General features: G+C 41.5%; 1 protein-coding gene across 5 annotated transcripts; it reads right to left on the reverse strand.

Moving 5' to 3' along the window:
* Nucleotides 1-362: 362 nt before the first annotated feature.
* Nucleotides 363-5809, reverse strand: LOC4397703 (uncharacterized). 5 transcript variants are annotated; one of them, XM_061645736.1, is made up of 6 exons: nt 5546-5809; nt 5314-5486; nt 4262-5192; nt 1411-4166; nt 1243-1314; nt 363-785 (listed from the first exon to the last, which is right to left on the reverse strand). In XM_061645736.1, exon 4 carries the CDS (start codon nt 3937-3939, stop codon nt 2179-2181), a length of 1761 nt encoding a protein of 586 aa, XP_061501720.1. In that variant the 5' UTR covers nt 3940-4166; nt 4262-5192; nt 5314-5486; nt 5546-5809; the 3' UTR covers nt 363-785; nt 1243-1314; nt 1411-2178. The 5 variants fall into 5 exon arrangements, with proteins under 5 accessions (XP_061501720.1, XP_061501721.1, XP_061501717.1 ...); XM_061645737.1 differs by having other exon boundaries at nt 4262-4456; nt 4526-5486; XM_061645733.1 differs by lacking the exon at nt 4262-5192.
* Between the last annotated feature and the right edge of the window lie 5357 nt (nt 5810-11166).

Consider the following 11166-nt stretch of genomic DNA (forward strand, 5'->3'; position numbering starts at 1 on the left):
CTTCGATGAGGGTAATGCTGATCGGTCAACTGACTGAACAGCTGATAACCAAAAGTGATTATCAAATTGGGCAGAGCCTTCGGCGTAATCTGCAAATTGGTGAGACCCACTCGACAAACAAGTGCTCGAAATTGCATACAACTCCCTAATTTTGTGTCACCGAACCCTGGGATATGAAAAACTGAGGACGTTTTTGTTCGGACTGAGGGTAAAATTAGGGGATATGAGAACAGGCTTTTGCGAGTGTGTGAGTGTACGCGTGCCGACCTTGATATACATGTATTGGTGAGGTACGAGGGTATTTATGTATGTAGTTGTGATATCAATTTTCTTTCGGGGCCAAATGAAATGTCACGTTTGAATTCAAAGAATTTAAGAGATTGTGTTGTTCACTAGTTTCACTTCGTGTAGAGCTTCTCATTGTTTGACAAAAAAAGCGACAACTGGTCGATATAGATTTGCATACACAAGGTAAAACAATACTCATAGGAAACGTTTAAATACTCTATGAAACTATATAAAACGAACTTTTTTAGATGGAGGACAAAAACAACAACGTGCCAGTACCAACTGATTTGGCAAAAGAATGCATGATGTTACGCCGAATGGTAGCTCAGCTAAAGGTCCAGAACGATGTGATGAACAACAAGCTCGATGTTCTGACCGGGATGATGCAACAACTGTTGGCGAATCAAAACACCTGCTTGAGCCCCACGGATAAAACCCCTTCGCCAACCTTTTGCACTGTAGAGACAATTGAGAAGATGAATGCTCTGGAGGAGAAGCTGAAAAAAAAGAGTACCTAGATGAATTTGTGCAATGGGTGAAACTAAATATTGCAGAGGGCGATTTTAAACAACGTGCTTGTGACGCTCTTCATTTAATACTAGGGCCTAACATTTTACTGCAATGTTCGTGGACAGGAAGAGCAAAAGTAGGAGATAAAATACCTTTGTGTAAATATAAAAATATAGTACTAGTTATTCAAGAATTAGGAGGAAATTGTTCGGATAAGATATTAAAAGATTGGATGCAGCTTAAATTAAATCATAGTGATAATTTAAAACGAAACAAATTCATAAATAAGTCTAGTTGCCATAAGCCGAGATCAAGTAGTGTGTAAATAGTAGAAGATAAGTAGATTATAGTTCTTAAAATTTGTGGAAGCTCTGTTATAATCTAGACGAACTATTTAATTAGAATTGGATTATCAAAAAAGAATTCAAATGAAATAATACTCACTTATTAGAGTTGTGTAAATGCATTATACAGAATTACGAAATAAATCCTTTCTATGAGCAATGTTCCAAAGAGCTGTAAAAAAGTGATAAGATTGCATTATTACTGAATATAGTAATTGAAATGTATCAATAAAGAAATGAAGAAATGAAACAATAAATGTTAACTTACTTCTTATCTAAAAAACAAGCGGAACTGTTGAGATTGGAAGAAATGCCATATTAAGCGCAGTCACGTCGTGTCGTGTCACGTAAGGGGATAGCTTTTCCTCGATGTATCCTCGTATGGGATGCGAAACACGTTGAGCAGTATTAGAAAAAAAAAATAGATGTTGGAGATTAGTGTTTGTACGGAATGATCAAAAGATACCATACGATCAATCAACTGTTCTAATATTTTAGTTATAACTGTCGTGGATGTTACACTACTTATGGATCACAGGTTGATTGGATAATTTGTTTTAAAGATTGGCATTGTCGTTAAACGTAGTAATAAGTCCAAATTACTAAAAATAATTGTGTTTACATAAAAAAGTATAAACAAACATGAAATGAATCTCTTGGGTTTTTTCACTAACAGTTACAATTATTATTAAATTCATGTACATGTGACAATTCGTGCTGATCTGTTCAATAAAAAAAAACTACAATGAAGTTTCCTGTAGATTAAACAAATTTCTTTCCCTGCTAACTCTGTAATGAAAACTAGTGTATACTTTAATTATGATATACCCTCTTTCAAAATGTGATGTAATACATTGTCAACCTAAACCCTCTACATAATACATATACATATAAAACATAATATTATACATACTATGATATACCCTCCACCAAAAGTTTTGAAATAAACCCGTAAACCTTTGAAAAAATCAATAACATTATAATTTACACTAAGACAAAACAAGTCACAATCATGATTTTAAGATAAAAAATATGGTTAGTTTGGAAGAAAAGTGTGTAATAATGGAAAAAATAATACAGATGGAGGCATAGAATCTTGAAATTCATCAACATCAAAGTACACAAGAGGACGAGGGGGTAAATTAACGGCAACTAACTTACATTTAATAGACTTAAGGTCAAGTGTCACCATAGTAGATGGTGAATAAGAATTTAGTTTATGAATGTTCAGTTCACGAGACTGTATCGCTACAAAAGATACATTATCTTTAAATTTAGCCGTAAAATAATTTTCCTTATTATCATACTTGATTCCAACGATAACCAACGAATTCTGCGGAGAGATTTCTGCTCTCAAAAATTTAACTATACCATTTGATTTTGTTAAAAACCATTGATCCCGAAATTTTGGTTTTAAAACAAAGCTTTCAGTTACATGTAGTCCACAGCCATCTATAGTCAAACAAGGATATTTCTTTTCTTTGGGTCCATGATGTACATTAATTGAGGCATATAACTTGCATCTGCCCGCTACTTGTTCCACACATTTTGAACCTGTCTTAACATCTCGTTTAATAAACTGTAAAAAGTTTTCATAATCATAAGAAGACCAATCGTCCAATGGACCAAGTTCTTCAACGTCATCAAATACGTGGAGAAGATTGTGCACATTGATGCTCATATGGGTGCGACCAGAGTACAGTGGGAAATCAACAACAAATTGTTGAAGCATTCTTTTTGCAAGCGGGTTTAAATTTTTATATACGGACGATGAGAAAATAGTTATGCCACAAAAGTAGAGCAAATAATGGTTAAAGCCGTCACTGTGCATAAAATCTTTATATATAACAGGGCTAATATAGTGTAGGAAAGACCTAAATTCAGTTGCTTTCCAAAACTGAAGAGTGTCAAGAGATCGAAATGGTCGATGTATTTCAGACGGCAGTTTCGTTTTCATCAAAAAGTGAGAGGCATTTTTCTTGTGTTCACTAGACCATATTACAAAACTTATAAATTTATGATGAAAAAGACCGTACAAAATTTTACGAGTGTTGCCAATATCGATAAGATGAAGTCGATCAGAAGTTGGAAAACTTTTGATCATATCTAATCCACCAATCTCTTCTAAAGGAGATCGAATTTGTTTATGATGCTCTGTATCGTGTCTTTGTCGAAAACTTTCATCAGTACGTGGTGGAGCAGGTTGTGGTGAACAAAATATTACTTTGCGCTCCGGTTTTACAAACTCTCCAACGAGAGTACACTTCGTGCACCCATGTTTTGCCGGAAAGTACATTACCGATTTTATAAAGGCCCGCGCAGGGGTATCGGTGACAAAAGCCTTGGCAAAAATTTTTACAACTTTCTCTCCAAACAGCATGCCTATTACTTGCAAATTGTTTAATTCATCTACGAGCTGTCGCAAATAAGGCTCTAAGTCGGTAGGTTTTTTCTGACCACAAAATACACCTGCGATCATTACCGGGCAATCGGGAATTTCTTTTACTTTAAAAAGAATTGGCCAAAATTGTGTAGCACTACTTTTGAAGAGAGGAAGGCCATCAATAAAAATATGTAACGAAAACTTATTTTCCTCTGGAACATGATTCCTAAAATAATTTCCAAGGCCAACTACTATCCCTGAGTACCACATTTGTCCACCTGCTATATGCTGAATTTCTTGGCTAACTTTAGGAATTTTTAGTAAAGTACGACCATCTTTAGGAAGTTCAGGATGACCAAATTTTCTTAAAATTGCAAGAAGCAAGTTGTGAAAGTTGCGAGAAAGATGACTCATTATTGCCAAATATCTCAAAGCTTCTTTTAAACTTTGAAAATCATTCAAATAGTTATAAGCATCATACAAATCTTCAGCACATTCTTCCTGTTCATCTTCTATATCATCCAAATTATTTTCGTCAACAGTTGCAGCGCTGTCATTGTTAGTATTGTTAGTATCTACATCTATGCTAAAGCTACACTCTACATTCCCACCTAAGTTGCTATCAGTACTATGCAATTCGTCTGTAAAGAAACAAAAGAGAAAAACATAGCATTAGTTAAATTAAACACATATATATGGCACAAAAAGTCAGTTAACAATGAAATGAAATTAGCACCTTCCGTCAGCGACTGGCATTAACACGGAGACACGACCTTCCATCTGGCCCAGGCACAGGCTTAAACAGGTCAGGACAGATTTTTTTTACGAGAATGCTTATTAGCAAAGGATTCACGACCGTCCCCGGACTCTCAGTGGTTCATCGGCGTTTCGGAGGACGAGGAACACGTGTTGTTGGAGTGCCCGCGCTTTGCTGCAAAATCCAGAAGCGTGTCGGCCATGGTTGATCAGGTTCGATTCGACGGACACCCTCCAACCTCACCTGTCGCGAGGTCGAGAGCTGGAGCCTTATCTACGAAGCTTCTAGGCGGATCACGGTTCAACTACAGGGAGCATGAGACAATGAACGAGTTGCCCTGGCGTCGCAGATCATTGAGTAATACGAAGAGGAGATGGCCATCTTAGAGACACAACCTGAAACTGTTCGGCGCGTCCGCAACGAGCGACGCAACGCTAACCGACGAGAGAAGCTTCGAGCCAGACTTCCTCCAACCCCACCAGCGTCAGTGCAGATTGCGGCTGGTCACGGCGCGCTTCAGCAGCAACAGGCAGGGTTCAGGGAGATGATACGGAATCGCCAATAAACGATGAGAAGCAAGCTGCAGTGGCCACGGATGTTGGTCTCAGCACACGTAGCCAACGTAGCCTTCGGAAGTTGCTTTGCTGCTAGAAAGAAAGTCCTACTAATGTATCGTTAAAGAACAAAACATCATCATGTCTCCCACGATGGATGTTTGGCAAATTCAAGTGGCTGTCTGTTTTTACAAAAAAACAATTTAAAAAGCAAAAAAAAACTTATTATTTGGATTCACACTGCCAACCAGAAAACGACGACGTGATTTCCTAAGTAAGGTTAAACATAAAAAACCTCATGTTGCCATTGTGGGTGGCGGTGCAGAACCGATGCAGAAACTATGGCGGTGCAAAACCTAAAATTGCGATCGGAATATGAATCAACGTAGCTGCTGATTACCAATTGGCAATATACTGCGACAAAATTCTGTTTTCCATGTATAATAGTACTCTAAAAACACAATATTAGTTACTTACTGAACATCCTGCTCGTCGATGCCGGCACCATGACAGGTGAGGAAGTTTCCATATTATTGATCTCATTGTCTATTTCTCTCTCAACTTCTTCCATAAAGCGACGACGCTTCCGATATTGGGATGATCTTGAAGCCATTGCTGATGGTACTCTCGTAAATAATCTGGATCTAAAACTGCACAAAATATAGATTAATACACTTCTGCTTTGTTTTTCTAACACCGGCTCCTTTACACTTGTCTGTCCTTCGCCGACGCACTTGCAATGTCAACCAATACATGCATACATTTGTAGGCCACTGTGTATATACATGGTAGCTGTGTTTATACCTCATGATATGGATTGAAAATCGTTGTTGGTACCCAAGCAGAAAAACTCATCCGTGTGTTAAAAAGAGATGGCAATATGAAATCTTGCAAGCAATTCAAGATACATGGGCGAAGTGGGGCAGAGCGGGTTGAGGAACCGGAGAAAAACTGCTCAAATTGTCCACGGGGGATGCACCAGAACACGAGTGATCTACGTGTTTATGGAAGGTGAACTGACTTTGCCATCAATTCGAGCTTTATTTATAAGAAAGATGGTGTGAAAGTTGTGACACATTTGGCAACCAGATGTTTGTCAAATGTGAGCTTTCGTTTGGTTTTCCGGGTTTGGGTTTTTTTTACAGGTGTTTCTTAAATTATACCTAGCGTGCCTGTGTTTTATCAACTATCCGTGCATTGTGGATGCAGCGAACGTTTACCTGTTTATACCTGGGTTTTACGGAAGTTTAATTGTTTATATGTGGCGCGTTTTCCTTATTTATGTTCTGGGGTAAAACACGAGAACGTTTACGCTTCTGGTGTTTAATGTTTCTTTACCTGGCTGCTGGCTATGCGCTTGCGCTTCTGGTGGTTAACGTCTTTTTACCTGGCTTTTGGCAATGCTAAGTTAGATGTGACCTACTGTTAGCAGTAAATCTGATACAGCCGGTCGGAGCCGTCGTAGCAGTTGGAACCGACGGAGCCGTCCGGAGCCGTCCGGAGCCGACGGAGCCGACGGAGCCGTCCGGAGCCGGTCGGAACCGTCGTAGTCGTTGGAGCCGACGGAGCCGTCGTAGTCGTTGGAGCCAACGGAACCGGTTGGAGACGTTGGGGCCGTCGGTGCCGTCGAAGCCGACGGAGCCAGTTCGAGCCGTCGGAGTTGTTGTAATAGTCGGAAGTCTTCTGAAGCGCTTTAATTTCCCGATATCAGCGATGATTTCATTTAAAAAAAACAGCTTAAGAGTAAAAAAATAGTCTTCTTCATTTATTGCTCTGAAGTTTTTTTTTTTGTATTTGTTTTAAACAATAAAGTCAAAAACAATTGTTTGCTCCGTATATATACGGAAAAACTATGAATTAAACTATTATTGATCTTTATTTTCATAAAAGGTGGACCGATGATTGATAGTTATATTCTTTGTCTTGTCCATGTGCCATCATGTTATTCGGTAAAAAACAAGTGCGGCCTAAACCATACACGTTAGTTGATGTAAACAGCCGTGCAAAACTGCCATAATTACACACGTCTGCCTCGTTGTTTCGTATTTTATCAAACCCACCTCCGGTAATAGTTCTATTGCTCCTTGACCTCCTAACTTGGTTCATTTTTTTTCTATATATATATATATATATATATATATATATATATATATATATATATATATATATATATATATATATATATATATATATATATATATATATATATATATATATGTATATATATATATATATATATATATATATATATATATATATATATATATATATATATATATATATATATATATATATATATATATATATATATATATATATATATATATATATATATATATATATATATATATTTATATATATTGCACCTACCTTCCGGAACCGCTTCCAATTTTGGCGGAGTCATTCGGAAGCGATTCCGGATTTTTGTTGAATTTACCCATCACTAGTCTGCAGTACTATTATCGAAGAGCAGCTGAGCAAATTCCGGGAGCTAGAGTCATGCCGAGCTACCAGCACATTATGCGTCGAGAAGAGCAACTGTGAGAAACAGTTCGCAGCCACGACCACTAGTGACACCGACGGTCGATTCATCGTGCAGCTACCGAAACGAGAGGAGAAGCTGGCTCTTCTTGGAGACTCGAAAGGGATAGCCACACGCCGGTTCCTTGCCTTGGAACGTCGGCTATCCTCGAATGCCTCATTGAAGACAGATTACACACAGTTCATCGAGGAGTACGCAGAGCTTCAGCACATGACAGAGTTAGCCGAGAGCGATACTACATCTTCATCCCCCTCATACTATCTTCCACATCACTGCATCGTGCGACCAGATAGTACCACCACTAAACTCCCAGTGGTGTTCGACGCTTCGTGTGCATTAGACACCGGAACATCTTTAAACGATGCACTGATGATTGGACCCACTATCCAAGACAACCTGATGTCCATTCTATTGCGGTTTAGAATCTCGAAATTGGCCCTGGTAGCAGACATCGAGAAGATGTACCGGCAAATCAACATAGCTGCCATCGATCGTCCGCTGCAACAAATCCTGTGGCGAAATTCTCCAACCGAGCCGATACGAACGTTCCAACTCAACACCGTCACCTATGGCACATCACGTGCTCCGTATTTGGCCACCAAAACCCTCCAAGTGCTATCTCAGGTCGGAGCTAGCACCTATCTCGAAACGGCAACCATCCTCGGACGAGACTTCTACATGGACTGCTGACTGGCGTAAACAACATTCCCAAGGGTCAACGAGTATGTCAGCAACTCATCGATCGAGTGGAACATTTCCACCGACGCCTTTGTGTTCAACATCCCACGCTAGAACGCAGACAACGTCATCACCAAACGAAACGCACTTTCGGATGTGGCAAAACTATTCGACCCAATCGGACTGGTTGGACCAGTTATCATCCAAGCTATGCTGTTAACATGCTGTTCCTTCAAGAGCTGTGGAGATGTCAGATCGCCTGGGACGAGCCGTTAACAACAGCACTACAAAACCGATGGCTCCTGTTTCGCGAGAAGTTGGCCATGCTGCAAACGATCCACATTCCACGCTGGCTCTTAACCGACGAAAGAGCAACGAATCTACAAATGCATTGCTTTTGTGATGCATCCGAGTGTTCGATCAACACTGATGGACGTGTGATAACCAACCTCATCACTGCAAAATCCAAAGTGGCACCAATAGCAGACTCCCGTAAGCAAAAGCATGTTTGCTTACCCCGACTGAAGCTTTCTGCAGCACTGCTACTGGCACACTCGTACAAGGAAGTGTCAGACACCTTGAAGCTTCAGGTCGAGACCATCTTTTGGTCTGACTCAACCATCGTCCTGCATTGGTTGTCTGCAACTCCGTCACGCTGGAAAACTTTCATCGCTAACCGGGTGTCCGAGATCCAACACATCACTCACGGCAAGAAGAGGAGGCACGTACCCGGAACGGACAATCCTACGGACATCATCTGCCGAGGAATGGATGCGGATCAGCTGGAATCTTCAACCCTTTGGTGGCACGGAAAGACTGGCTGGCGCAACCATCAGAGGAATGGACGAACACTCATCAACCTCGACAAGAAGAATTCACCATGGACGAATTGGAGGAGCGACCAATCTGCATGGCTACACAATCTGTGGCTCCGAACGAACTTTTTAGCCTCCGTTCAACGTTCACCGGACTGCAACGTCTGGTTGCGTGGCTAAGATGATTCTGACACAACACGAATCCTGCTAATCATCAACAACGCAGATTGGGTCATCATACCGGCCGTTATCCTAAAGTGGTGTGCTTCTGCGCTTGCTCCCTCGCTGATGAAGATTTTTAAGGAGTCCCTGAGATGTGGAACCTTTCCTGCCACTTGGAAATCTTCCTGGATGACACCCATCTACAAGAAGGGCTGTAAGAATGATGCTGTAAACTATCGTGGCATAACCTCACTCAGCGTGTGTGCAAAGGTGTTCGAAATGTTAATCTACGAGCCATTGTTGGCCTCGGCCTGCAACTATATTAGTGTGAATCAACATGGTTTTGTACCCAGGCGACTAATCTACTAGAATTTGTTAGCAAATGCCATAAATCTATCGATACCGGTTTACAACTAGATGCTATTTATACGGATATCAAGGCAGCATTCGACAGTGTATCGCACTCCATCTTGCTAGCGAAACTCGCATATATGGAATATGCAAATATCGTATGGTGGCCAACTGCAGCGCGTCCGTTAGCTCGATTGGAATCAATCCAGCGCAAAATTTCACGATTTGCACTTCGCTCATGGAACCAAAGGCTCGATTACCGGACTAGGTGTTTACTACTCGGGCTACCCACCCTAAGTGAGCGAATACGAAAAGCCAGGTTGTCGTTCATCACGGGACTTCTCGACGGCCGTATTAACTCTCCGTCACTACTGGCTGCCATCAACCTGTACGTTCCGGCCAGGCCGCTCCGGACTCGGGCAATGTTGGCCCTCGACGACCGTAGAACGCAATTTGGCTCCTCTGACCCGTTCCTACTCATGTGCCGTGCTTTCAACGCAGTCAGCGACGCTTTTGAGCCGAGGATTTCGCCAACTGAGTTTAATGATCGTGTTTCTGTGTTAAATTTGGTTCCATAGTGCACATTTTTATGTTGTATGTTATTGTAATCCATTGTAAAGAACTCATTGAAAAACATTGCTAAATGGTTCAAGAGGGCATTATTGTCCATCGATAGACAAATAAACATAAACATAAACATCATCTCAGCTTTGAGGAACTTGCCGAATCTACACGGTGTCTAGTTCACCTCGCTCAAGCTGAATCATTTCCAAAAGACATCAAACATCTATCGAAAGGCGATCCGATCCGGTCGGCAACAACTCACCTTTAAAACTATTAGCACCGTTTCTACAAGATGGCCTGCTACGAGTGGACGGAAGATTGCGACATGCACCAATACTGTTCGACCGAAAGCATCCGTACATCTTACCCGCCAACCATCCGCTGAAGAATCAGATTGCAACCCTGTATCATCGGACCTATCAACATGCGAATCCACAACTACTGATAGCAATCATGCGAGAACGATTTTGGCCACTGTGAGCAAAAAACCTGGCCAGAAGAATCATCCACTTGTGCTACAAATGCTACCGTTGCCGCCCCAGACCTGTACACCAACTCATGGGCGACCTTCCAGCAGAGAGAGTTACACCAACGTCAACTTTCTTACACACCGGAGTCGACTTGTGTGGACCGATACACTATCGACACACATCTCTGAAGGCGCAACTCATCAAGGGTTACGTAGCGATATGGCTGTGTGGCAGTGAAGGCTGTACACATCAAATTGGTCGCGGACCTGTCTACCAACGCATTCCTTGCGGCACTTCGACGATTCATCGGACGACGCGGGAAACCGGCTCTCATTGAATGCGACAACGCTAGGAATTTCTTGGGCGCCTCCCAAGAAATTGCCTCCTTGTCCAAGCAATTCAACCACCAGTGGCAAACCTCAGTGATTAAGTCCTGCATCGACGATGGCATCCAGTTCAAATTCATCCCACCTCGCTCACCCAACTATGGAGGCCTTTGGGAGGCGGCAGTGAAGTCCTTCAAAATCCACTTCAACCATTGGGAACGCCATCCTCACGAGCGACGAACTCAACACTCTACTGATTCAGATAGAAGGGTGCCTCAACTCTAGACCACTTACACCACAATCCAATGACCCATATGATCTGGAAGTGCTTACCTCAGGTCACTTTCTCATTCATAGCCCCATCGTATCCCTGGCCGTACCATCGCTGGAGAAGCTGCCGTTCAACCGTCTCGATCGCTGGC

This window comes from Anopheles gambiae, chromosome 2, assembly GCF_943734735.2.
Source record: "Anopheles gambiae chromosome 2, idAnoGambNW_F1_1, whole genome shotgun sequence".
Lineage (NCBI taxonomy): Eukaryota > Metazoa > Arthropoda > Insecta > Diptera > Culicidae > Anopheles > Anopheles gambiae.